This window comes from Pelodiscus sinensis, chromosome 1 (genome assembly GCF_049634645.1).
Source record: "Pelodiscus sinensis isolate JC-2024 chromosome 1, ASM4963464v1, whole genome shotgun sequence".
In the NCBI taxonomy this organism is placed as follows: Eukaryota; Metazoa; Chordata; order Testudines; family Trionychidae; genus Pelodiscus; species Pelodiscus sinensis.
The window spans coordinates 91086915-91114013 of record NC_134711.1 but is presented as its reverse complement, the minus strand read 5'-3'; the positions used below and the strand labels follow the sequence as shown (position 1 = coordinate 91114013).

General features: G+C 47.1%; 2 protein-coding genes across 3 annotated transcripts in view; both read left to right on the top strand.

Moving 5' to 3' along the window:
- The window catches only part of SYNGR1 (synaptogyrin 1), a 39696-nt gene extending 38045 nt beyond the window's left edge, over positions 1–1651 (top strand). Inside the window, exon 4 of the mRNA XM_075936654.1 lies at positions 1364–1651. Within this exon, the coding sequence (XP_075792769.1) occupies positions 1364–1501 (138 nt within the window). The 3' untranslated portion in view covers positions 1502–1651. The remainder of the gene's footprint in view (positions 1–1363) is intronic.
- A 913-nt stretch (positions 1652–2564) lies between these two features.
- Positions 2565–13844, top strand: TAB1 (TGF-beta activated kinase 1 (MAP3K7) binding protein 1). 2 transcript variants are annotated; one of them, XM_075936564.1, is made up of 11 exons: positions 2565–2922; positions 3680–3869; positions 4078–4231; positions 6458–6544; positions 7103–7241; positions 7731–7844; positions 8529–8640; positions 8762–8906; positions 9292–9514; positions 9852–10008; positions 13197–13844. In XM_075936564.1, exons 1-11 carry the CDS (start codon positions 2700–2702, stop codon positions 13402–13404), a joined length of 1752 nt encoding a protein of 583 aa, XP_075792679.1. In that variant the 5' UTR covers positions 2565–2699; the 3' UTR covers positions 13405–13844. The 2 variants fall into 2 exon arrangements, with proteins under 2 accessions (XP_075792679.1, XP_075792685.1); XM_075936570.1 differs by having other exon boundaries at positions 2768–2922; positions 3733–3869.
- Positions 13845–27099: the final 13255 nt, after the last annotated feature.

The following is a 27099-nucleotide window of genomic DNA, read 5'->3' as shown; positions in this document are numbered from 1 at the left end:
TTGGCTACGTGCAGACATGGAGTGCAGGCGGCTTTCCCCCCTGCCTGTTTCTCTTGGGGGAAGCTAATCCGTTGTGCCTTTTCAACCTATGAGCCGTGTTCTGACTGCCATCTTTTCTCTCTCCTGTTCTCTCATGCTCTTCTGTCTCTTCCCTTTCCTTCTCTCTCTCTATTTCCCTCCTTTTCCAGCCTTCTAGGAAGTGGATGCCTGTAGGCCCAGCTGCTGCCTCCTGTATAGTTCGGGTGCACTGCACAGCAGCATCTCCATTACTTGCTTCTTAATAGACCAGATGGGATGGTGCTGCAGCCACTATTACAGTGGTTGCTCAATTACGGGAGGAGGCAGCAGCAGTGTGGCAGCTGGGCCTGCAGGAGGAAGACTGAAGATGCTGGGAAGGGGAGAGGAAAAGGGAGAAGCTAGGGGAGAGTCCCCATTATATTTTTTGGTCCTGCTTGCCCCTCAAGGGCTAGGTTCTGAATGGCTCTGCAGCACCAAGATCAGAAGTGCAGCAGGCCCAGCTATGCTAGACCAGCATTTCTCTTCCAGGACCCAACCTGCAGCCTTCCTAAAAACCTGTGGCTTCAAGGAAGAAAAATCTCCCCCCTCCCCACAATAGATGTTACTTATGATTACAGATTAGCCAGTCTGGAGCTATTAGATTGCTTGCAGTGTTGCTGCAGCCATGTCAATCTCAAGATAATATTTTGTATTAGTCCAACTTCTGTGGGTGACAGAGCCAAGCTTGCGAGTTAACGTCGAACCTGAAGAAGAGCTCTGCATAAGATCAAGCACATATCTCTCTCTCAGCTGAGCCGGTAGTAGATGTAATCTGGCCCACCTTGTCTCTGTATAATGTGATACTTTAATCCAGCCTTATCACTCATCACACAACATAAACGTCATGAATGTTTATGTCGTTATCACTGTACTAGAAAATGTTTTATGAGGGAAGACTGAAAGAACTGGGTTTGTTTAGTTTAGAAAAGAGAAGACCAGGAGGAGACATGATAGTGGTTTTCAAGTACAGAAAAGGGTGTTACAAGGAGGAAGGTGAAAAATTGTTCTCCTTGACCCCTGATGATAGGACAAGAAACAATAGGCTTAAATTGCAGCAAGAGAGGTTTAGGTTGGACATTGGGAAAAACTGTCAGGATGGTTAAACACTGGAATAAATTGCCTAGGGAGGCTGTGAAATCCCCATCACTGGAGATATTTAATAGGTTGGATAGACAGTGCTTGGTCCTGCCGTGAGGGCAGGGGACTGGACTCAGTGACCTCCCAAGGTCCCTGCCAGTTGTAGTATTCTAGGATTCTAGGATTCTAAGAGCAAAATTTCACATTTGATCACTTTTATGCCCCCCAGGTACTGATTCAAACAGAGAAATGTGCTGCTCTCAGACATCTTCAATACTATGGCATCCGTTCTGCTATCCCTCATCCACATCAAAAATGTGTCAGTCACACAAGAGGAGAGCTCTTCAGCAGATTCTTATTTCAGTGATGGGATTATTCTTACATCTCCCCTCCTGCTCCCATGAAGATGTTATACAAAACATACCATTCCTGAAACAGGCTCCCTTCACCTAGAAATTTGCAGGCAAATTCTTGAGAAAGACAAAAACCAACTATCTGTAATGTGTGCATTTATATCATAATATACTTTTTTAAACTATGATATCTCTCTCTAAATTCAGTCACGGGGTTCCTTCGATAGCATTAGCTTTGACTAAGGGCCAGATTAAGATTTTAGTTATAAGAGACTCATGAGTAACCCCAACGACTTCAGCAATTATGATCCAAATTCTGAGCTGCCCCATCCCAGTAGTACAGGAAGAGGCTGTGCATAAGTAGCTTTGTGGCTCCTGAGTTCTGAACTGACCTGGAGCCAACTGAACCTCCGGTGTAAATCAGAGCCACCCCAGCGGCTGCTTATGGTGGATGCTAACAGCCACCTGTGTGTTTGGACCACACACCCTTGCTGGTGCTGCCATGCCCTCCACTGTCCCACAGTGGCGTATTGAGGGTGTTATGTGCCCAGGGGAAAGGCAAAATTTGTGCCCCCACTCCCACTGCATGTTTTAAAGAGGCAGCACCACATGGAGCCCAGGATCAGCTGGGGATTCCCTGTGGCGTTTCAAAGCAGCAAGGTGGCATGGAGCCTGGGGTCAGCAGGGGCGTCCTCAGCTGCTGCTGGGTTCCACAGGGCACTTTTGCCTTTCAAGTACAGCAACAACCCCCAGGGCATTTCGATCAACTAATCTTCTATTTGATGAGTCAGTTACTCGACATTTCACATCCCTAGTTTGAAGTGTGAGGAGGGGAGGATGATGAGCAACCCGCTGTAGCGATGGGTGGGAGGGTGCTGCTGGCAAGGGTAGCTGGGACCGGGCACATACCAGCTCAGCTGGAGCTAGCGCCCAAAGCCGGGCGTCACAGCCTCAGCCGTGGGTCAGGTGGGCCCCCAGCCTAGTGCCCAGGGCCAAGCAGGCTTGTGGTCGGGCCTCACCGCTGCTGCCCCCTGTGATAGCACAGGCGAGACCGTGGCTGGAGCAGAGCTAGCGGGGGGCGGCAGTACGGGCCTGGCAGCAGGCGGCGGGGGGCGGGGGGCGCTGAAGACGGGCCGGGATCTGGCGGCGGGGGCTGGGGCCAGCAGGCAAGGGGCGGAGCAGAGTTACCAACTCTCCCGGCCGGCCGGGAGAATGAGCAACCCAGGGACTGGGCAGCCCGCGCCCAGGGCGCCAGCCAGACCCGCCCCGCCCCGGGTCCCGCGCGGCGGGGAAACGCCCCCACGGGCCGCCAGGCGGCGCTGCGCGCTCCCCGCACCCGCCGGCTCGGCCCGGCCGCCGCTCTCGGCTCCTGGCTGCGCGCGGGGCGGGGAGCGGCAGAGCGATGGCGGCGCAGAGGAGGAGCCTGCTGCAGATCGTGAGTGAGACCCCCCCCCCCCCGCGTGTCTCTGGGGGCTCCCTGCTGGGCGCGGGCAACGGGCGGGTAGGGGTAGGGGTGTCTGTGGGGGGCAGGGGGCGGGGTAGGGGTGTCTGTGGGGGGCGGGGGGCGGGGTAGGGGTGTCTGGGGGGCGGGGTAGGGGTTTCTGTGAGGGGCACGGGTGGGGTGGGTAGGGGCTTCTATGGGGGGTCAGGGAGCGGGGTAGGGGTGTCTGTGGGGAGCAGGGGGCGGGGTAGGGGTTTCTATGGGGGGCACGGGTGGGGTGGGGTAGGGGTTTCTATGGGGGGCACGGGTGGGGTGGGGTAGGGGTTTCTATGGGGGGCACGGGTGGGGTGGGGTAGGGGTTTCTATGGGGGGTAGGGGCGGGGAGCCTATACGTGTGGAGAGAGCACAGGAAAGGCATGGAGGAAGGGGTTGTCTGAGAGGCACAGGGAGGGGGTGGGTGAAGGGGGTTACACACCTGGCTGGATGCCTGTGTGAGGGTCAAAGGGAGGGGGTGTGAGTGCTGTAGTTGTATGAGTGGAGCCAAAGAGGCCCACACTGCGGACTCTGAGCTCTCAGTGAAGCTGGTTCCTTCAGGCATGGGGCCAGGAGCTGGTGCATGCTGACCCCACTCCTGGGGAGCCGACTCTGCAGTATAAAGCTTTTTTTTACTGCAGAGCCGGCAGCTCATGTAACTACTAGGAGATTTAGCGGCTACACAGTTACATTTTGTAGTGATTTTTTTCATCCCTAGTTCTGAACTGGTTGGGATTGTACATGGGCACTTCGCTGTTTTTGTTCACCAAGGAGCAGCAGCCAAGCTGGACAGATGATTTGCCACTTTGCCAGCTCTCTGGAGTGGGCTCAGCTCCAAACCGTTCCTATGGTGCAGATGGTAAGAGTACAGAAGGCCACCCATTGGAGGATAACTGGCTGAAATTCAGGTAAGTGAGCTGCAGGTGGTGCCAGCAACTCACAGACGGAGAGAGAGGACAGAAGTTGTGTGTGGCTTTTTATAATAGGCGTCAGAAATGTGGGTAGAATTGGAGGGTACAAGGCTTGTTAGGAGAGGTTTCACTGGTGGTGCTATCCATCCCTCTTGTTGTGCCACACACACAGCATTAACCCCTTCATCCTCACCCTCTCTGACAGGAGTGAGAACAACTGCTACCTCTATGGGGTCTTCAATGGCTATGATGGTAACCGAGTCACCAACTTTGTGGGCCAGAGGCTCTCCGCAGAGCTGCTGCTGGGCCAGCTAAATGCAGATCACGGTGATGCTGATGTGCGCCGGGTGCTTCTGCAGGTAATGGAATTTTGAGTTTGGAGACATCGTGCCTCCCCCTGCATCTACATTGCACTCCCTTTTTTGCCTTAGGGTAAATAGTGATGTGGCCCTGAAAAGTGAGGAGAAGATTGTGTCTTGCCTCTTCCACATTCTCAAGACAATAGTATTCATTTCACTTTCACCTAGCTTTCTTTTGTCATTGCACTTCCATTAGTTCAGTGTTGACAACTCTGCAGGAAGCTGTATTCTGTTTTTCTTGGACATATGAATAGGTCAGCATGAGAAGGGGATTGTAAGAAGAAACAAGGTGGTGGTAGAGATGGAAGAGACCTCAAGTGATCATCAAATCCAGCCCTTTGGTCTGAGGGACGAACAAATAAATCTAGACCATTCCTGACAGTTTTGTCTATCCTGTTCTTAAAAATCTCCAACAATGAGAATTCTACAATTTCTCTTGGAAATAGATTCCACAGTGAAACTACCTTTTTAGTTTGAAAGTCTTTTCTAATGTCTAATCTGAATCTCCATAGATATGAATTAAGCCCCGTTACTTCTTATCCTGCCTTCTGTTGACATGAAGAACAGTTGGTCACCACCCTTTTTGAAACAGCCCTTCTCATATTTGAAGACTGATCTCAGATTCCTTCCTCAGTCGTTTTAAGACTAAATGGGCCCAGTTTTTAGAAAAAAAAATCCTCATAAGTCAAATTTTTCTAAACCTTTTATAATTTTTCTTGCTTTCTGGACTTTTTCCAGTTCATCCTCACCTTTCTTAAAATGTAGTTCCTAGAACTGGATCCCAGCTGAGGCCCCAGGAATGCCGAGTCGGATAGTTACTTACCTCCCATGTCTCACATACAACATTCCTGTTAATTTACCTCAGAATAATACTACCTTTATTTTGCAAATGCATGACATTGGCTCATTCAGTTTGTGATCCACTGTAATCTGACCCTTTTCAGCAGTTAACCTAGCCAGTTATTCTCCATTTTGTAGTTGTGCATCTGATTTTTCCTTCCTAAGTGAAGTACTTTGCATTTATCTTTATTGAATTTCATCATGTTGATTTCAGACCAATTCTCTAATTTGTCAAGGTCATTTTGAATTCTCTTTTTGTCCTCCTGTGTGCTTGCAACCCGTTCAAGCTTGGTGTCATCCACAAATTTTACAAGCAAACTCTCCACTCCATTATCCAAGACGTCATTGAAAATATTGATTAGTACCAGACTTATTCCAGTTTGATAGCAAACAAGTAATAACTACTCTTTGAGTACAGTTTTTCAACCAGTTAGATACCCACCTAATGGTGATTTCATCTAGACTGCGTTTTTCTTAGTTATAAGAATGTTAGGTGGGTTTCTATCAAAAGCCTTTCTAAAATCAAGATTTGTGACATCTTCCCCACCAGTTACGCCAGTAATCCTGTCAAAGAAGGAAATTAGGTTAGTTTGGGATGATTTGTTCTTGACAAATCTATTCTGGCTATTCTTTTTAACCCTGTTAGCCTCTAGGTGGTTACAAGTTGATTATTTAATAATTTGTTCCAGTGTCTTTCCAGGTATTGAAGTTAGGATAATTGGTTTATAATTCCCTGGATCCACTTCACTCCCCTTTTTAAAGATAGATACTCTGCTGTTCTGCAGTCCTCTGGGACTTCATCCCTCCTCTGTGAGTTCTTGAAAATAATTGCTAATGCTTCTGAGATTGCTTAGTTAGTTCCTTAAGTACCCTAGGAAGAATTTAATCAGGCCCTGCCAACTTGAATACATGTAATTTATCTAAATATTCTTTAACTTCTTTCCCTGTTTTGGCTTGCATTCCTTCCCCCTGGTTGTTAATATTAATTATTGAGAACCTGATGTCCACTGACCTTTTTTGATTATGATAGTGAATAAAGGGAAGACATTTAGGATGTGGGTAAATGGGATTGTGAAACCATTTCCTAAAGCATCCGTAGATCTCTTTAGTCTCCCTGTGAGTTTGTTTCTTCATTTCCTGCCTTTAATTGTTGTATAATATTCCTACATGTTGTTACTCAGTTTCACCATTCCATTTCAGAGTGATTTCACTTCACTGATGGGTTTCACAATCCTTGTGTATATACAAGTGTATAAATTAGTTTGTAAAGTTGTTGAGTAGTGTACATTTTTGTTAGGATAGAAGGTAAACACACATGAGATTGTTGTGTTTGCAAAACAGCTGCTGCTAACTTGTTTCCTGCTAATATTTCCTGTCCCTTGGTAGGCTTTCGATGTAGTAGAAAGAAGTTTCCTGGAGTCCATTGATGATGCCTTGGCAGAGAAGGCCAGTCTTCAGTCCCAGCTGCCTGAGGTAATCGGAATTTAGTGAAGGGATGCACTCCTGCCCCCTCCAAATTGCTGGATGGGATTTGATTCCTCTTGCTTCTAGGTCACTGGCCTTGGTCTGGCCCATGGAAGGCTGTAACAGAAAATTGTTATTCGTGTTGGCTTGTGTGAGGTGATTTAGGGATCTCAATCCAGTCCTCATTGTTCTCACATTACATAAGCCTACCGTCACCATTGGCACTACTTGGATTCCTTACTATTAATCAGCAGAGAGGCCAAGAACTGAATGGGTCATGGAGACTAAACTCCTTGCTCACCGTTATAGTGGAATTCCTTCTAAGACAAAGCTGACGCGTGCAGTCAGAGAAGTGGGCATGGCCTCTGTGCCTATGCAAGGTCAGTTCTGCAAAGAAACAGGACACCTATCTCCAAGATCTGTCAGATTTGGGGCTGCTGTTTGTCTGTGCTAAACTCTGCTCAAGACACAAAATTAAAGATGGTCCCTGCCCTGAGGAGCTTGCATTGTCCAGTTGTGATTTCTGTGCCTTGTATGTTTAAGCTCCCACTTTACCCTGTGTTTTAGGGAGTACCCCACCACCAGCTGCCATCCCAGTTCCAGAAGATCCTGGAGAGATTGAAGGCCTTAGAGCGGGAGATCTCTGGAGGAGCCATGGCAATTGTGGCTGTCATACTCAACAACAAGCTCTACATCGCCAATGTAGGTGTGTGCCTTTTCTTCACCCTCTTGATCTGGATGCTTCTAAAGGTGGCTGCCACGCTAGCTGCATGAAGAGAAACCTAAGAATGGGGAACAATTGAGAGAAATGCATTCAAGTTAATTGGGGGCAGCACTGAAATGAAAATGGTCCAAAAATTGGTTGCTGGCTCTAGCCAATCTTTGGAGAGATGCAATCTAATGTTTGTGACCAAAGACATCTGGTAAAGGGGCTGAGTACAGTAGAGCAGAAGTTCCCTAGAGAAGAAGGGAACCTTCTGTGTTTTGCAAGCACTGATTGAGGACTGGATTAAGGGTTGGTCCAGATTGCTCTGTATGCTATTGAAGGACTACTTTTAGGAGATTGCAGTGAAGGTATGCGTGCTCTTCATTCCCTCCCTTCTTTTTCTTTCTAGCTCTCCTTTTCTCCTGTATCATCCCTGTGGATTTTCTCCCTCTTTTCTCTGCTTTCTCTCACATGCTTCTGCCGCCACAGGTACAAACCGGGCACTGCTGTGCAAATCTACGGTGGACGGGTTGCAGGTGACCCAGTTGAATGTGGACCATACGACAGAGAATGAGGATGAACTCTTCCGCTTCTCCCAGCTGGGTAAGTGATGAGCTTGAGGAAGAGGGGAGCTGTGCTGAGTGGGTCCAGAGATAGGCAACCCTCTGCATGATGATGCAGATAATGAAAGAGTGGTGAGGTCTAGGTCCAGTTCCAGTTGACACTGGTGTCTGCCTCACAACCCCCCTTCTCATTTGACACTGTTGGTGCCTTTTGCTAGCAGTCAAGTGGAGGCTCCAAGGAGTGAATGAATGAGCGAGCCATGGTGACCGAGCTCCTTTTTCACCACAGAGCAGGTCCTTCCAGGGCTAGGTTGACGCACATTAATGAGGTATAAGATGCAGGAGGAGCTTGCGCTGCTGCTGCTGCTGCTTGTGCTATACTTGTTCTGGGGATAGAGAGGATTTTATCTCAAGGGCTGTCAGCAGCGTTTCCTCTAAAGTACACGGGGCACACCAAGAATTTGCCTCCCGCCCACCTCCTGAGCAGAGCTGCTTAGTGGCTGTTCAGTTGCTTCAGGACAGGGCCATGTGGCGGGCGGCTGCTCTGCCCCAGGAGGGGGTGATTGCACCCCCGAGGCGGTCACAGTGGGCTTGTGGTGCCCATGCTCCTGCAATATCTGGAGCTGGAGCTAGAGCGGGTCCCTTTCTCCTTCCCCAGGATACAAGTGCAGGAAATTCAGCAAGTGTATTGAAAAATCAATGAGCACTTTTCTTTATCTGTCAGGTTTGGATGCAGGGAAAATAAAGCAAGTTGGAACCATCTGTGGGCAAGAGAGCACCCGGCGCATTGGGGATTACAAGGTGAAATATGGCTACACTGATATCGAACTGCTCAGGTTAGAAGTTCAACTTTCTGGTCTTGCTCTCTTCCCAGCCCTGCTTCCTCCTGAAGGCAGGTTTCTCCTTCTACCTCCCTGCATCACTCTATTAACTACTAAATCAGCTTTCTCTATATAGTGCTGCTAAATCTAAGCCCATCATAGCAGAGCCTGAAATCCATGGAGGACAGCTGTTGGATGGAGTGATTGGCTTCCTGGTACTCATGTCAGAAGGGCTCTACAAAGCTCTGGAGGCAGCTCATGGGCCCGGACAGGCCAATCAGGTGAGAGCTTCCAGGCGGAGGCATTCCCAAAGATGTTCAATCACCTCATCAGTGCCAGCTCCACTTCTGCAAGCTGCTGTGCCCTGATGTCCTGTTAGTGCCAGTATTGTGGGGTGCACCAGTCCAATCTGTAGGGACTTGGAAGGAAGGGAGCTGTTGTGGTAGAGTACTTCTGCCAGGCTGCCTTCCTTCCCTTGACATGCAGTGGTCTAATGGGGTAGTGGGATGGTTCCATAGCACAAAGGCCAAATTTGGGTGAGACGCTTAGGCCTCTCGTAGTGTCTGACTGGGTAGTTACCATAAGACCGGTTTATAGTGGAAAACTGAGTCCGGGTTCCCCCAGAACTGTCTCCTAAAGTACTTTTTCCTCTCTCTCCACGCTCAGGAGATTGCAGCCATGATTGCCACAGAGTTTGCTAAGCAAACATTGCTGGATGCAGTGGCGCAGGCTGTGGTGGACCGGGTTAAGCGGATCCACTGTGACACCTTTGCTAGTGGTGGGGAACGATCCAAGTTTTGCCCCCGGCATGAGGACATGACGCTGCTGGTGAGGAACTTTGGGTACCCGCTGGGCGAGATGAGCCAGCCCATGCTGACCCCAACACAAGGTATGGGAGGGGAAGAACAGGAAAAAGAGGGTGGGTGGAATGGAGATTAGTACCTCTCTGTCTTGCTAACACTGACCTGATGCCAGGGGGAGAAGCCTTCAGTGCAGGTTTTGTTCCCTTCCACTCTAAGGGAATTGTCACTTCAATACCAGGAGTGGAAGGTATAGTATGATAGAGAGCGGCTGGAGGGTACTGGAGAGAGCAGCTGGGGACATACAGGATCTCAGCAGGCCAGGATGCCTCTCTGGCAGTTGTGAGGAACAACAAATACTGGGGTTTCCATGTACTTTTCCTCATCCCATATCAGCTGTTATGTTCCTTTTTACGCTTTTCTCAGGAGGCCGCATCTATCCTGTCTCCGTGCCATACTCCAGTGCCCAGAGCACAAGCAAGACCAGTGTAACGCTGTCCCTTGTCATGCCTTCCCAAGGCCAGATGGTCAACGGTGCCCATAGCAGCTCCACCCTGGATGAAGCCACGCCCACACTCACTAAGTAAATTTTGTGTGCTGTTTCAGTACGAATTGTCCTTCCCTGCTTCTCACTCATTGTGATTTGGTTGGTGGTGGAATAGGAAACCTTGGTGAACTCGATGATCTAGTAGTTCTCACCCAGCCAGTGTTAGGGGAGTCTGTGCTTAGAAAGGGCAATGCAGTAGAGCCCTGCCTGAGACTATTTTTTTAATCCCACTCTCATCCATCCCTGCAATACCTGCTCTTGCATTGTTTCCTGTATTTTTATCCCATGAGCACCTTAGATCCTGCAAATCCCACAGGAGAGACATATTCCCCCATACTGCATAACAAAACCATAAAATAATTGGGGTGTGTGTGTGTGTGTTTTGCTTTGTTTTGTTTTGTTTTTTTTTAACTCAGGTACTCCTACAATGCTCGAGATATCTGAGCCGTTAGCTATCATCTTTGAAAAATCATGGAAGTTAGAAGATAGTCCAAAATGTCAAATATAGTGCCCAGCTATAAAAGGGAAATAAGAACAACCCAGGAAACCACAGACCAGTCAGTTTAACTTCTGTGCCTGGGGAGATAATGGAACAAGTAATTAAGGAATTAGTCTGCAAACACCTGAAAGATAAGTGATAGGTAACAGCCAGCATGAATTTGTAAAGAACAAATCATGTCAAACCAATCTGATAGCTTTCTTGTGGCTAAGAAAGAAGCGGTGGATGTGGTATACCTAGACTTCAGAAAAGCATTTGATATGGTCTCGCATGACCTTATCAATAAACTAGGGAAATACAACCTAGATGTGGCTACTGTAAGGTAGGTTCATAACTTCTCTCTGAGAACAGTAATCCAGACAGTTATTCATGGTTTGCAGTCATGATGGAAGGGCATAACAAGTGAAGATCTGCAGGGGTCTGTTTTGGGACCGGTTCTGTTCAATATCTTTACCAATGATTTAGATATTGGCATAGAAGGTACGCTTATTAAGTTTGTGGATGACACCAATCTGGGAGGGCTTTGGAGTGCTTTGGAGAATAGGGTCATAATTCAAAAATGATCTGGACAAACTGGAGAAATGGTCTGAGGTTAATAGGATGAAGTTTAATAAAGACAAATGCAAAGTACTCCACTCAGGAAGGAACAATCAGTTTCACACATACAGAATGGGAAGCAGCTGCCTAGGAAGAGTACTGCAGAAAGAGATCTAGGGGTTATAATGGATCACAAGCTAAATATGAGTTAACAGTGTGACACTTGCAAAAAAAAAAAAAAAAAAAAAAAAAAAAAGATCCAGGGATGCATTAACAGGAATGTTGTGAACAAGACACAAGCAGTCATTCTTCTGCTCTACACTGTGCTGATTAGGCATCAGTTGGAGTATAGTGTCTAGTTCTGGGCATCAAATTTCAAGAAAGATGTGGAGAAATTGGAGAAGGTCCAAAGAAGAATAACAAAAATGATTAAAGGTCTAGAAAGCACGACCTGTGAGGGAAGTCTGAAAGAATTGGGCTTGTTTAGAAAAGAGAAGACTGGGATGGGACATGATAGCTGTTTTCAAATATCTAAAAGGGTGTTACAAAGAGGAGGGAGAAAAATTGTTCTCCTTGGCCTCTGATGATAGGACAAGAAGCAATGGGCTTAAACTGCAGCACAGGTGGTTTAGGTTGAACATTAGGAAAAACTTCCTAACTGTCATGGTGGTTAAACACTGGAATAAATTGCCTAGGGAGGTTGTGGAATCTCCATCACTGGAGATATTTAAGAGCACGTTGGATAGACCTCTATCAGGGATGATCTAATGTGCTCAGTCCTGCTGTGAGGGCATGGGTTTGGACTCTTTAGGTCCCTTCCAGTTCTATGAGTCTACAATATTTACTACTAAAATATTAAATACATTTTGGTTAAACCACCTAAAAATACTTTTATTGTTATTATAATAGACAGCAGATCTTCTCTCTCTCTTGCTCTTAAATGTAAGTATTTAAACATATATTTAAAAGAAAAAAAACGTGCTTTTCAGTGGTGAAATTCTGTTTGTCAAACTGATGGGAGATTTAGTGCTTTCCTGCAAATTACCAGAGTATGGCTTTTTGCCCACCTAATTCCACCTGCAACAAAGTGCATTTTACCTGTTCCTGCTGTTATGGCAGAGAAATCCACCAGATCCCAGTCCCACAGCAGGTCTCTGTTGTGAGAGTCAGCTAGTTCAGCGATGCACAACCCGACAGGGGTGAGGGGAGTAGACTGGCGCTTTAAATTAAAGGGTCCGTAACAATACGTTCCCAGTGGCTTTTTTTTTCTTCCCCCTCGACCAAAATTTTCCCTGGGGGTTGCAAATTAAAAAAGGTTGAGCACCACTGATCTAGTTGACTGACCAGCTAGCCAGTGGAGGTGCTGAGGCTGTGCAGGTTACCTGACTGGCAGGTGGAGGAGAGGCTGGAGCAGTACAGTTCGTCTGGCTGGTCACTGGATTGCACCAGTGTCCCCTGTAAGCAGGCACTTGTGTGACCACTCGAGAGATTCAGATGTTACCAAGATGACTAACAGAAAGTCCACAGCTGGGTTTTTGTTTCTACTGGTGGTGCACATTCACATATGCTTCTGTGCACATAAAAATGTATTCTGGGCATAGTTGGAAAATATTAGAGGGAATATTGGAATGCACACAGGAGAAAAGAAAGTAAGGGTTGAATGTACATCATATTTTTAGGAGGGGTGTGTCTCCACTTTGCAGGATCATGGGTGGATTTGATTTCAGCACCACTTTTGCTACAGAGAGGGGTGTACACCTTCTGCTGTGCCAGTAGTTTTTGGTTCCCACTTTCCAGTTGTTCTGGGAACAGTGGAGCTGCCACATCCATGGTGAAAAGCATTTTTTGCTGCCAGACTCTGCTGTAGGGGCTAAAATATGGGTAGCAGGAGGAAAGTCTGATTCCCCTTCCCCCATCTCCAGTTTTCTCTTACGCTGTCCTCCACACCCTCAGATGCCCTGTGCATCAGGCCTGTCAAGATGAGGCAGCTCTTTTATCACCTGTGAATATCAGAGTGGATCTGAACGTCTCCATAATGTCCCTGGAGGCATGAAGGACCACAGCTACGTGTGTCTGGCCGCAGGGAGGGATGATTTGATCTGGTTAAGTGGCATTGGTATTTGATATGCACAGGCATAGACTGATTAAAGTGAACGTGTCTGTGTTCTCTCCCTGTCCTTTTCTGCAGTCAGAGCCCAACAATGACTCTCCAGTCCACCAACACCCATACCCAGAGCAGCAGCTCGAGTTCAGATGGAGGCCTCTTCCGCTCCCGTCCCTCCCACTCGCTCCAGCCAGATGAGGATGGACGTGTTGAGCCCTATGTGGACTTTGCAGAGTTCTACCGGCTTTGGAACATGGACCATGGTGAGCAGGGATTAATGACAGTGTCCTGATATAGAAAGAAGAGAGTGCCTTGCTAGCACCCAGGAGCTTGCCCTGAGGAGCAATGAAGACTGAGGTGAGATTGAAATGACTCCAGATAGTGACCGTGTTCAGTCATGAGGTGTAACCTATGAACACTGGGATTGGGTGCTGGTGCAGCTGTCCCAACAACCTGTGTCACCTTTGCTTTGCACCTACATCTCTGGAAACTCCATGAATATGGGAGTGGGGACAAATTTATCCCTCACGACCAGTATTATGGGCAAAGACAATAGTGAGGGCTCTTATGGTGAAGGCAAGAGCAGATGTCTGAAGAGCGGCTGTACATGATATGTATATATATGCAGTCATTTATATATTGAAATGCAGAAATACTACGCTGTGATACCAATGTTTAACTCCATAGACTATACCTCTGTTTTGCAGAATAAATAACTTATAGCTACTGTCACCTGCGTGGATTGCTGTATTTTCTTTAGAGTACATTTTAGTGCTGGCGAAAGGAAGGTGTTGGTGTGATAACTCTAGAGACTAAAACCTTCAGAACAGGAGAGACACAGTAGCATACAAGTTGCTCCCTGGGTATGTGCCTTGGACCTCTGATAAGAGCCCTTCCTAAGCAAGAGCACAGGGATTTTAGTCTCCTTGACTCCTTGAAGTTCTTGGACTTTCTGCTGTAATTGAGGTGAGGGCTTGAATAGTTTTATCTATAATGCAGAGACTTGCCTGCTAGGAAACAAGTCTTCCTGTTCACTTCCAGTGGCCTCAGCTTGTCTGGAGCTGGTAACCTGAAAGTGAATAACTCTTTATCCTACTCATAATCCTCTGTTCCATCTAGTCACACAGCTTGGGACTTTACATTTAAATGTAACTCCTGATCCTCAGAGAGAAGGTCTGGTATTGATGTAGTGCTCTCATAAAGCTTCCTCATTTTCCCACACACGCTTCTGGATGACTCCAGAAATCAGAGCGCCATTGTTATAGAGGGAAGATTGTAGCACCATAAATTAGAAAATGAAATCTTGATGCTGGTACCTTAGCAAAGGTAGATATGAACCTGCCAACTTACTAGGAGACTTATTTATATGAGAGAGTATTGTCTAGTGGAGAGAACACTAGACTAGCCCTCAGGAGGCCTGAGTTCTAGTCCCAGGTTGGCTATGTCAATTCACCTTTCAGTTTCTCAGTTTTCCCATCTATAAAACAGGGATGTGATTCCGACCTGCTTTGTAAAGCACTGATGCAAAATGTTATGTAAGAGGTAGCCTACATATTTCTTATTTTTACATAACACCCAGAGCATGCCAAGTATTGTACAGACTTTATCTTCGCAGTTGTATACTGAAGATTTTACAAATGCAAGGTTAGACAGAACAGACTGCTGCTGATAAACAGCGGGAAGGACTGTGGGATGCAGAGGTTGTTATTTAGTAATGTTTTGAAGGCTAAGCGTGGGGGTGTTTGTATGGTAGGAGGTTAGGGAAGGGAAAGAGAGCAGAGGCAATATGCAGCTAGCTGGAGGAAGGAGGACAGTGGGATGTAGGAATTGCTGGAAGCAAAGTTTCTGTCCAATTAGATCTGCTGACAGCAGGTGGCACTTAAGATCTTTCCCTAGTTGCTGGAGTCACGTGCAAACATGCATGTGTGTGTCTGGTAGCACAGGGGGAAATATGATACAGTGGTGGGCACAATATGAAATAGCAACAGAAAGGGGCAAATCAGAGGGAAAACAAGAGTAGAGAACTTGAGCATTGGGGACAGCTCCTTTCCTAGCAGTCTGCACTCCCAGCCAGTAGAGCCAGATTCACATTTAGTTCTAATGAATCCAGGTCGGGGGAACTGGAAGGTAAGGGGCCAAGAATGGATTAGCAGGGTGCACTGGGATCAAGACTGATGTACCTTGCCAGACTTCTGTGTGAGGAGGCGCAAGGCATCCAGGGCTGGAATAACATGAGGGTGGAGGAGTAACTGTGAGTGTTGCAGGGCAAGATCCGAGTTTGCCAGAAATATGTGGGCTGGACCACAGTAGCATCGAGAGCTGCATTTTATCTGATCAGTCCAAAAGAAATGCCCCATACACACATGTGGGTAGCTCCCTAAATGTGCCAAATATAGAAGCCGTTGGCTCTGTATTGTCTAACTTAGATTCATGCTAGTTGTGTGGGTCTTGGCTGCTAATTTTTCTTTCCAAAATATTGTAGAAAAGTTCAATTCTCTGCCCTTCTAGGACTTCTGAGAAGGTTGGGGATGCTGGATATCTCTGGATGTGCTTGGGCAGGCACCCCTTGTCAGATCCCTTCAAACCTGACAAGAAAATGGCACATGTCTGATTGAGCGAGGGGATCCTCTTTAAGACTGTAGAGCAGTGTGAGCCTCTCTGATATTCAGTCTGTTGTTGGCTTGATGAACCCTGGAGATAGAAGTCCTCTCCTTATCTGCAGAACAGCAAGCTTTCCTACAGTGCACTCCCCTCCCTAGCCCCCACAAGGAAATCATGGACCATTCCATGTGTTCATATGTGTCTAAAATGTCTGTCATCCTAGGATCAGAACTGAGATCCTCACTTTATTCCCCATAGGATAAAGAACAGCTGTCCAGTTAAACTGATTTGTCCTACTCAAGTGGACTGATTTGGAGTCAGTGAAAGGTTGCTATCCCATCTTCTGTTCCCTGCCCTGGATATTGGTATCTGTATAAACAGGCCTTCTTAGCCTACATTTTATGCTGTGCACTAATTTAGTCTGAGATCACTTCCAATGGGAAATATTCCAACATGTGACTTAGGAATGTAAAATTTAGATTAATTGGCTAATTGAATAATCAATGCAATTTGCATTGACTTATCGATTGGTCAATAAGGGCACCTCTGCCTTTGAAATGTAGCAACAGCCCTAGGGCTGTTGCTACACTTCAAAGGCGAAAGCGCTGTAGAGGAGCATTTCAAAGCAGCAGCGCTGCATGGAGCCTGGGGTCCCCCAGTTGGGCCCAGGCTCCATGTGGCGCTGCCACTTTGAAACGCCACAGGGAGCTCAGCATCAGGCTCCTTGCGGTGTTTCAAAGTGGCTGTGCTGAGTGGAGCTCAGGATGAGTGGGGGAGTCCCTAGCTGACCCCGGGCTCCACAATCGCTGCTGCTTTGAAATGCTGCATGCAGCCCAGGCCAACTGGGGACTCCCAGCTGACATGGCATTTCAAAGCAGCAGACCTCGGGCTCCACTTGGCGCTGCTGCTTTGAAATGCTGCATGCAGCCCAGGCCAACTGGGGACTCCCAGCTGACATGGCATTTCAAAGCAGCAGACCTCGGGCTCCACTTGGCGCTGCTGCTTTGAAATGCTGCATGCAGCCTGGGCCAACTGGGGACTCCCAGCTGGCCTTGGGCTGCATGCAGCACTACTGCTTTGTCTCCCCCTTGCTGCCTCTTTCTGATAGAGGCGACTAGTTGACTATCGGATAGTCAACGACTAGTTTGCTTATCGGATAGTCAACTAGACATTCACATCCCTAATGTGACTATTTCAGAGAAAAGTTCAAGAATTGTCAACATACTTAACAGGACATACTAAATAAACTTATCGTTTGATAGAATTATTGATTTAGAATATACAAGAATGAAGTGACTGTAATGCACTAGGTGGATTGCACTAAGATGTTTATAGAGAAACCCCACCACAAAATAACACAGAGAAAAGCTATCTTAATAATTACTGAAATATGCGTTATATGTCGAATAATGATAAGACTCCAAAGGAAGGGGAAGATGTGTGAATAGTACCACATCAGCTCAAATAGGAAATCAGTGGTTAATATCTTAATGAGTTGTGAGAAAATAGAGTAAGCAGTGATCAAATTTGAAATATCTTCTTTCCCTCCTTCTACTCCTCCCCCACCAAAACCCCCCAACAAAACAGGTAAGTAGCAGACATAGGAGGACAGAACTGAAGTCGCACCGCATGATCTGATGAAACCAAGGAAGACCTGCATGTAATGTGATGAAATTCAGTATCACAACAAGCATGAAGTCCCATGGAAGTGCAGCTACCCAGCAGGAGACTGCCACCTTATCTCAAGCAAATTCAAAATATGCCACACAATTCTGGTGTGAAGAAAGCTGATACCCTTCTCCATGATGAATAGCCCCGTAAGTGGACTTCAATAAGAGATGCAGACCTGGTCTCCAGTATGCAGTCACAAGGCAGGAAAAAGGGGTCCAAGGATCAAAGAAAGAGAAAGCCCTAAACATGAAATCCAAGGTAGATAATGCTGCTGGGAGAAGGTAAAATAGCTGCAGTCTCTGAATCCCATTAGGGTGATGGTATAAATCAAGAAAGGAGATTGATCCTGCCCATGTACAGATGATAAGACAAGCTAAAACAGTGTTCAGAGAACACCAGTCAGTGTTGAGGGTGACTCAAAAAATTTTGGATGTATTTCTTGCTCTTAGCTTCAAACTGTCTGTAGCAGTATGCCTCTTCCAAACATACCCACAGTGAGATCAATTCTGAGTTGCACCCAACTGCAGGCCAAGCTGGATCCAAATGTCAAGCAGAGACATGAAAGGGCTTTTTAACCCCTCAGCCATCTCCTGAACATCCGTCACCTCTGTTCCTGTAAACTGAAGATGATTCAAGCTTGCTTGAACTTATATATCAAGAGGGCAAAGATGTCTTGTATTTGCTTGCAGCTATTTGCCATGGCCATGTGATCTCCTGAGCCAAGTTGGGTCGGGCTTAGCCTGTTCTCTAATAGAAGTCTCCAAGGAAGTGCCTGAGTAGAGCATGAAGTAGTGTCAGTTGCAGGTTTACTCCTGTCATTTTTGAACTAACGCTCCAAACAAAACAGAACACAGACCTCTCCTGTTGTTTTCTAGCCTGTCAGCCTTGTGAAAGGGCACCAGCCTGAGCCAGAGGCTCATGTATCAGCCAGTGACTTGTTTGAGCAAGCCTGTAATCCCAAACAAACATGCAGAAAAGACATGAGCTGTTTTATTTGAGTTCTCACAACCAGCAGCAGCCTAAAATCCAAAATCAATATGTAGGCAAATACAAAATGCCTTCACTTTGTTAAATATAATTTGTCTCGTACTTCCAGAATCTTATCTTCAGCTGATCTCCTACTCTGGAAGCCAAAGGTGTTTTTGCTTGCTCCCCGATAGGGTGTCTAAACACATGGGAGATATTTCTTGAGCCCTCTAGCTAACAGGGCTGAAGGAGTTTCTTCTGCTCAGACCACTCAAAGCCTCCATTGATTTGAATACTTATTCCTCCTTTAGAGGAACAACTTTTCAAGCTACTCTTTATAGCAGTGGTCCCCAACCATTTGGCGCTGCTGGGCACCCGGGGCCGGGGCCACTCGCCCGCCCAGGGCGCCACACGCCCGGGGGTGGGGTCCCCCATGAGCCGCGTCCCTGGGGCCAGCAACCCCATGCGCCATGCAGCCAGGGGTGGGGCCAGCACTCCCCATGTGCTGCGTGGCCATGGATGGAGCCACTCATTTGCCGCAAGCCCGGGGCTGGCGCTGCCCTTTCACCGTGTGCCCTGGGCCGGCACCCCCCATGCGCCCCGGGGCTCGGGCGGCCAATTCTTCACATGCCTGGGGCCAGCGCTCCGCTGGTGCCCCCCCATAGCTGCACGCCCAGGGCCGGCGCTCCCCATGTGGTGCGCACTCGGAGCCGGTGCTGTGCATGCACAGTGCGCCCAGAACAGCATCGCGCATGTGCCACGTGCCCAGGGGCCGGCCCTGAGCACTTGGCAGGCGCACACAAATGCCCCGACGGGCGCCATGGCGCCCGCGGGCACCGTGTTGGGGACCACTGCTTTATAGAATCATAGAGCTCAGGAGGTCATCAAGTTCAGCCCCCTGCCCAAGGCAGGACCAATCCCAACTAAATCAACCCAGCCAGGGCTTTGTCAAGCTGAGACTTAACCTCTAGGATGTGTCTAGACTACATGGCTCCATCGACGGAGCCATGTTAAGTAGTTTACTTGACATAGTCAATGAAGCGGGGATTTAAATAATCAGCTGATCGCTGCAGTCTAGATGCGGTGCGGTTGACATTTCATGAGGCATACTGGAGCGGTGGACAAAGGCTTCCTTTGTCGACCGCGCCGCATCTAGACTGCTGCGCTGTGCTGGATCAGCTGATTGTCGGCACAGTGCGGTGTCCATTTTTATTTTAATGAAGTGGGGATTATTTAAATCCCCGCTTCATTGACTATGTCAAGTAAACTACTTTACATGGCTCTGTCGATGGAGCCATGTAGTCTAGACACACTCCTAGGGATGGAGATTCCACCATCTTCCTAGGTAGCCCATTCCAGTGCTTCACCACCCTTCTAGTGAAATAGTTTTTCCTAATGTCCAACCTAGACCTCTCCCACTGTAACTTGAGACCATTGCTCCTTGTTCTGCCATCTGTCACTACTGAGAACAGCCTCTCTCCATCCTCTTTGGAACCTCCCTTCAGGAAATTGAAGGCTGCTATCAAATCCCCCCTCACTCTTCTTTTCTGTAGATTAAACAAACCCAGATCCCTCAATCTCTCTTCACAGGTTATGTGATCCAGCCCCCTAATCATTTTGGTTGCCCTCTGCTGGACCCTCTCCAATGCGTCCACATCCTTTCTATAGTGGGGGGCCTAGAACTGGACACACCACTCCAGATGTGGTCTCACCAGAGCTGAATAAAGGGGAATAATCACTTCTGTAGCTCTGCTGGCAATGCTCCTTCTAGTGCACCCTAATATGCCATTTGCCTTCTTGGCTACAAGGGCACACTGTTGACTCATATCCAGCTTCTCATCCACAGTAATCCCCAAGTCCTTTTTTTGCAGAATTGCTACTTAGCTATTCGGTCCCCAGCCTGTAACGATTCTTCCGTCCCAAGTGCAGGACTCTACACTTGTCCTTGTTGAACCTCATCAGATTTCTTTTGGTCCAATCCTCTAATCTGTCTAGGTCACTATGGACCCTAGCCTTGTCCTCCGGCGTATCTACTGCTCCCCCTAGCTTAGTGTCATCTGCAAACTTGCTGAGGGTGCAATCCATCCCCTCATTCAGGTCATTAATAAAAATGTTGAACAAAACTGGTCCTAGAACAGATCCTTGGGGCACTTTGCTAGAAACCGACCACCAACCTGACATCGAACTGTTGATCACTACCCATTGTGCCCGACAGTCTAGCCAGCTTTCTGTCCATCTTACAGTCCATTTATCCAATTCATACTCCCTTAATTTTGCTGGCAAGAATATTGTGCAAGACTGTATCAAAAGCTTTACTAAAGTCAACGTATATCACACCCAGTGACTTTCCCATATCCACAGAGCCAGTTACCTCAGCATAGAAACTAATCAGATTGGTCAGGCACGACTTGCCCTTCGTGAATCCATGTTGACTATTCTTGATCACTTTCCCCTCTTCCAAGTGCCTCAAAATGGATTCCTTGAGGATCCCCTTCATGATTTTTCCAGGGACTGAGGTAAGACTGACTGGTCTGTAGTTCCCTGGATCGTCCTTCTTCTCTTTTTTAAAGATGGGCACTACATTTGCCTTTATAAGGAAAGAGCATTATCCACATCTGCCTTTCAGACTGTTCTTTGCCACCTAGCTTCCCCTATGTGCTAAGCCTCAAAACAAGAGAGTTTGCACCATAGGGCAAACTACAAGTGAAACAAAGGAACATATAAAAAGCAAAGAAGCAGTCAGTGTGCACTCCAAGTCTTTCAATTTAGACTGATAAACATGTTAATGAAGGGGCGATGCAGCTTTTCAAATTTTTTCTTGGAAATACATCTCTGTGACTCAGCAGTGGACACACCCAGACTAGTGAGTAGTCCTCCTTCATCCCTGTGGGCTGCAAGATTGTAATAACCAAGGGTATGTCTACACTACAAAGTTAGTTCGAACTAACGGACGTTAGTTCGAACTAACTTTAATAGGTGCTACACTAGCGCTCCGCTAGTTCGAATTTGAATCGAACTAGCGGAGCGCTTAGTTCGAACTAGGTAAACCTCATTTTACGAGGACTAACGCCTAGTTCGAACTAGCTAGTTCGAACTAAGGGCTGTGTAGCCCTTTAGTTCGAACTAGTGGGAGGCTAGCCCTCCCCAGGTTTCCCTGGTGGCCACTCTGGCCAACACCAGGGAAACTCTATGCCCCCCTCCCGGCCCCGGACCCCTTAAAGGGGCACGGGCTGGCTACGGTGCCCGTGCCAGGTGCAAGCCTGCCAGCACCCAGCTAGCAGACCCTGCACCTGGCACGGCACAGAGCCACCCACCCGATGCCCCCCAGCCCACCCCCTCTTGCCGGGACCAGGCTGGCGGCTCCCGGGAGCTTGCCCTGGACCGCAAGAGGCGGGCACCTTCCTGGGTTAGTGCGGACATCGTGGACCTCGTCCACGATCTCCGCACTAGGCACAGGAAAGTGGCTGTCTAGGGCAGGAGAGCTGCCAGCCTGGCCACCCAGGACCAGGTGTGCATGAAAATCAAGGGGGTCCACTGAGACCCCCGACCCTGAGCCCTGAGCTGACAATGGCCGTACTGGGTCAGACCAAAGGTCCATCTAGCCCAGTAGCCTGTCTGCCAACAGCGGCCAACCCTAGGGACCCTGGAGGGGATGGACCGAAGACAATGACCAAGCCATTTGTCTCGTGCCATCCCTCTCCAGCCTTCCACAAACTTTGGGCAGGGACACCACTCCTACCCTCTGGCTAATAGGACTCCATGGACCCAACCTCCATGACTTGATCTCACTTCCCTTTAAACTCTGTTCTAGTTGTAGCCTTCACAGCCTCCTGCAGCAAGGAGTTCCACAGGTTAACTATTTGCTTTGTCAAGAACAACAACTTTCTCTTACTAGTTTCAAGCCTGCTACCCATTCCTTTCCTTTGGTGTCCTCTAGTCCTTCTTTATGGGAACTCAGGAAGAACTTTTCTGAATGCACCCTCTCCACCCAACCCCTGCTTTTAGAGACCTCTATCCTGTCCCCCCTCCGTCTCCTCTTTTCTAAGCTGAACAGCCCCAGTCTCTGTAGCCTTTCTTCATCTGGGACCTGTTCCCAACCCCTGATCATGTTAGTTGCCCTCCCCTCTCCCAGCCTTTCTCTTCCCCTCTCCCACCTCCTTTTCCCAGTCTCCCCCAGTTTTGTTCAATAAAGACAGAGTCAATGTTGGAAGAAACGTTATCTTTATTTTGTACATCAATAAGAAGGGGGGCTAGGGAAGGGTAAGTGGAAGGAGGTGAGGGAGGAATGGGGTACGAGCCCCCGATGGGGAGGACTGGGCTGGCTCTGCGGGCTTCTGGGGGTGGAAGCTCTCCTGCAGCCCCCCAATTACTCCCTCTCCCCAGATGGCAGCCTGCGGCAAGTGCAGCCGGGCTGATGGCCGAGTGGTGTGATGTGCCCAGTGTGGGCACTCAGGGCACTCCAAGCCAGAACTTCTTTGGAAGCGGGGCACCCCTTAGAACTGTGTGTCCGGGGTGGGGGTCGGGACCCTTTAAGCGCAGCCCTCGGCTAGCCTGAGACAGCATCTCCATGCTCTAAGTCCTCCTTTTATGCCCTGCCGGCACTGCTTCCGGCCATCCTTAAGCCCTGTTCAGAGTCCACTCAATGTGGACTTGCTAGTTCGAACTAGCAAAACGCTAGTTCGAACTAGTTTTTAGTTCTAGACGCGTTAGTTCGAACTAGCTTAGTTCGAATTAACTAATTCGAACTAAGTTAGTTCGAACTAGCGCTGTAGTGTAGACGTACCCCAAGATAGTCTCTGGGATAGGGTAGTTTTTCTAACTGCACTTGTGTATCTATTATTTGCAGGGCGTGCCAATTGAACCATAGCAGCACTTTGACTGAATGCAGGAGCATACAGCTCTCACAGTCAGTGTTGTGTTCAGTCAGCACACACCTCGCTTCACATGCCTTTGCTTTACATGTGTGTCACTTAGTAATACTGATAGGAAAAAACTGGGCAGAAACCAGTAGAATCTGACAACCCTGCACTTGGACAAATGGTAAATGTCTCATAGGCCACACATAGAATCCTGATGGGCTGCAGGTTGCCCACAACTGCTGTGACTTTTATGTATGGGCAGAAAAACTATTCTAACGGTCTCTCCCATTCCAGCTGTGTGGATTTGTCTTGTTCCCATTAAGAATATTAACTAACAAGTAATTTACTAGTTGATGGAATTTCTATTGACTACTTGATAGGCACTTCCACATTCCTCTGTTGAAATGTACAAGCCTCACAGGGGCTCTTGTACATTTCAAAGGGGGAATACGGAACTCCCTGTGCAGCCTGGGGCCAGCAGGCAGTCCCGCTGACTCTGGGCTCCACGAGGGCGCTTACCCCTTGAAATGCACAAGAGCCCCTGGGGTTATTAGAGACCACATGGGACTTCTTACTGTGAGTTCTATATAAATGGTACAATAAATTCACTTGCATCAAACAAGCTTTAGTGAGAGGAAGAATGGTCTAGTGGACCTCAAGCTCTGTGTTTAGTTCAGGGTTGACCAACCGGTTAGAGACTAAGAGCCAAAATTGCTGTGGATAGAGTGCAAAGAGCCACATATATATTTATTTTTATCTTATCTATCTATCTTAGTACACAAAATATAGTGATAAAAATAACATTACAGGACATTTCAATTCTGTTGTAGAATACCTGACAGAGAGTTATTTAGTCCGCTGATTGACTACTAATGACCAGTTAATGATTTACTGATTGGCTCACATTCAGCAGTAGAGTACAGTTTTAAACACATACAACATACAAATGAAAATTAGTAATAGACAAATATTAACAGACCATTTACTAAAAACCAATAAAAAAGTCTCTAGTTACTTAAAAAAGTCACGGCCAGTCCATAGATCTTCAGAAAACTTGACAAGGAACATCAAATTTAAAAAAAAAACCTTTGAATATACAGTAATATTCTTACACCAAAAATAAGCATCCCCACCACGTATTTTACATTTAACACTACTTCCTTATTATGTCCTGTGAGTTTTTTAAAATTAAACTGAACTGAAAAGTAAATTAGCACAATTTGAAGGACCTGTTTCACTCCAACTCTCTGGTATGGTTTCCTCATTTATTTTTTTACATATGAAGATTATGGCTTTTTTTTATAGTTCTAAAAATTCAGGTCTGTCCTAGACTGCAAATATGACAGGTTCAAAAACAATAAGGCTGTGTCTACACTGGCACCCTTTTCTGTAAAGGGATGCTAATGAGACACTTCGGAATTGCAAATTCCGCGGGGGATTTAAATATCCCCCGCGGCATTTGCATGAACATGGCTGCCGCTTTTTTCTGGCTCGGGGTTTTGCCGGAGAAAAGTGCCAGTCTAGATGGGCTCTTGAAAGTAGGAATAAGGGATCTTGCGGAAAAGGGCTTATTTTCCGCAAGATCCCGTCTAGACTGACGCTTTTCTCCGGCAAAACCCCAAGATGGAAAAAAGCGGCAGCCATGTTCATGAAAATGCCGCGGGGGATATTTAAATCCCCTGCGGAATTTGCAATTCCGACTGGTCTCATTAGCATCCCTTTATGGAAAAGAGTGCCTGTGTAGAGACAGCCTAAGGGAGAGACTCATATCTCAGAATAATTGCTTCAGCCTAGCAAACAATAGCCTTTGAATTTTCTTTAAAGAAACACAGTGTAAACCAGGTACATGCTAATTCTTTTTTTGCCCTGGAATTTAAATATGACATCTGTATTAGCTGTCTTATTCTGCATCCATGAAGACTTTGAGTTTAAGGTGCTTCAGTGCACCCCACTTTAACCCAATATCCCTCCCCTTGAGCCAGGCACCCCCAGCTCCCCCACTCTAACCCAGTCCCCCTCCCCTCTTCCAGACCCAGACATCCCCAACCCTCCTGATCAGCTGTTTGTCGGCTCAGCGCGGCAGCCATGTAAATTTAAATGAAGCGGTGAGGCGATTATTTAAATCGCCACTTCATTTTACTATGTCTGGTAGCCTAATCTACATGCCTCTGGCAACAGATGCATATAGTCTAGACGTACCCAAAGAGTATAATGTGTTTATTGTAAATTTGCCGATATAGAAGTGTTAGGTATTTCAGAATCCTGTGGTACTTGTTGCAAAAGTAAGAGTGTTATTCCAAGTATTCTGGTTAGCATCCAAAACAAGTAATAACATGCTGCCCACTTAGAGTCTACTGGAGTTTCAAATGAACATAATAATAATCTTCACTTCTTCTCTTAAACCATTGTGTATTGTTGCTGTATGTTGCTAAACAGCTGCCACATTCCATCCCAGCGTAAGCTACATTTCATTGGTGAATCAAGTTGCCCCCGTGTACATATGAACCATAAAACTCCACGGGATTTTTTTCAAAATAAGCACTGTATACAAGGAAGCCATTAATATTTATTATCCAATGTTGAGAACATGACTGAAGAGAGAGGGGTTGGAACAACTGAGTTCAAGCTATTGAACAGTTAGAATTGATGAGATGAGAGATGTCCTGAAGGAATAAGAGCAAAGAGCGTAAGGAATTTCCTGCATGCAGGATTTAAAGCACAGTGAAGCATGGGAGGAAAAAGACTAGGACTCCTTAAGTTGGAAACAAGAGAAGCTGTGACAGGTACAGTGTCATGGTGACATAGTACTAATTCTTTACACACACTGTCTCTCTCTCTCTGAATCAGACTGCCTGAAAATGGTGTGTTGGAATCTCATGACAGTTCTGGGAGAGGTATTTTGACTATGCCCACAAATGTGCTGGGTGATCTAAGAGGTTCCTAACACTCCTCCCCTCCCCTCAGTTGCACAAGATCAGCTTGACCTAGAAATGCCACATTTGTGTTGCTGTGCTGGCTTTCTCCAGGAGGAGAGCCTGTCAGCATCTTAGCAGGGTCAGATTCCAAAATCCTTCTGTGGCGTAATACACTCAGCAAGTTGCCCTATTGATTTCAAAGAGATCGCTCACAAAGTGAGAGGGGATGCTCGTGTACATGAGTAAGGAGGGAGCAGTTGTAGCTACTCTGCCAGGTACACTTTAGTTTAGGATGTTCACAATCCCACATTGCATCCTTTCTAAGGCCCCTGTTGGAGCTGCTGTGCTATCTGCACCTTTGCTTCCACATAGCCACAGAAAACAATTTAACTCATGCGCTACTTCACCTGAAAGGGGTCTCCGAATATGTTCTAACTCTTTCTGCTATAAGCTATCTGTTTGGTCTTCTAGTCAGTTGTGACACCCTGAGTGCCTTTCCCAGACATGAAGAAGAGCATGGTGTAAGCTTGAAAGCCTGTTTCTCTCACTATTAGAAGTTGGTCCAATAAAAATAATGCTGCCTCACCCATCTTGTCTTTCTGATCTCCTGGGACCAACACAGCTATCACAATACTGCATAGAACAGCCTGGAAACACCTGTTCTGGGTTCCCTGGGAGCAACTTGGAATGCGAGACCATTGAACTCTGTGTCCCACCTGACGTTTCATACTTTGAGGGAGTACCCCAGAACATCCTTATTCCTCCCTGTATATGATTGTAAAATTGCATATAAAGCATGCCATGGGAGAGGTTATGATTGGCTGAAAGTCACTGTTCTATCAAATGGCTACATCTACATTGTGCATTCTTGCATAAGAAGATATGCAAATGAGGCATGGCAATGAATATTGCCGTGCCTCATTTGCATACCTAATGAGGCACCATTTTGCGCAAGGGGCTTTTGCGCAAGAGCCG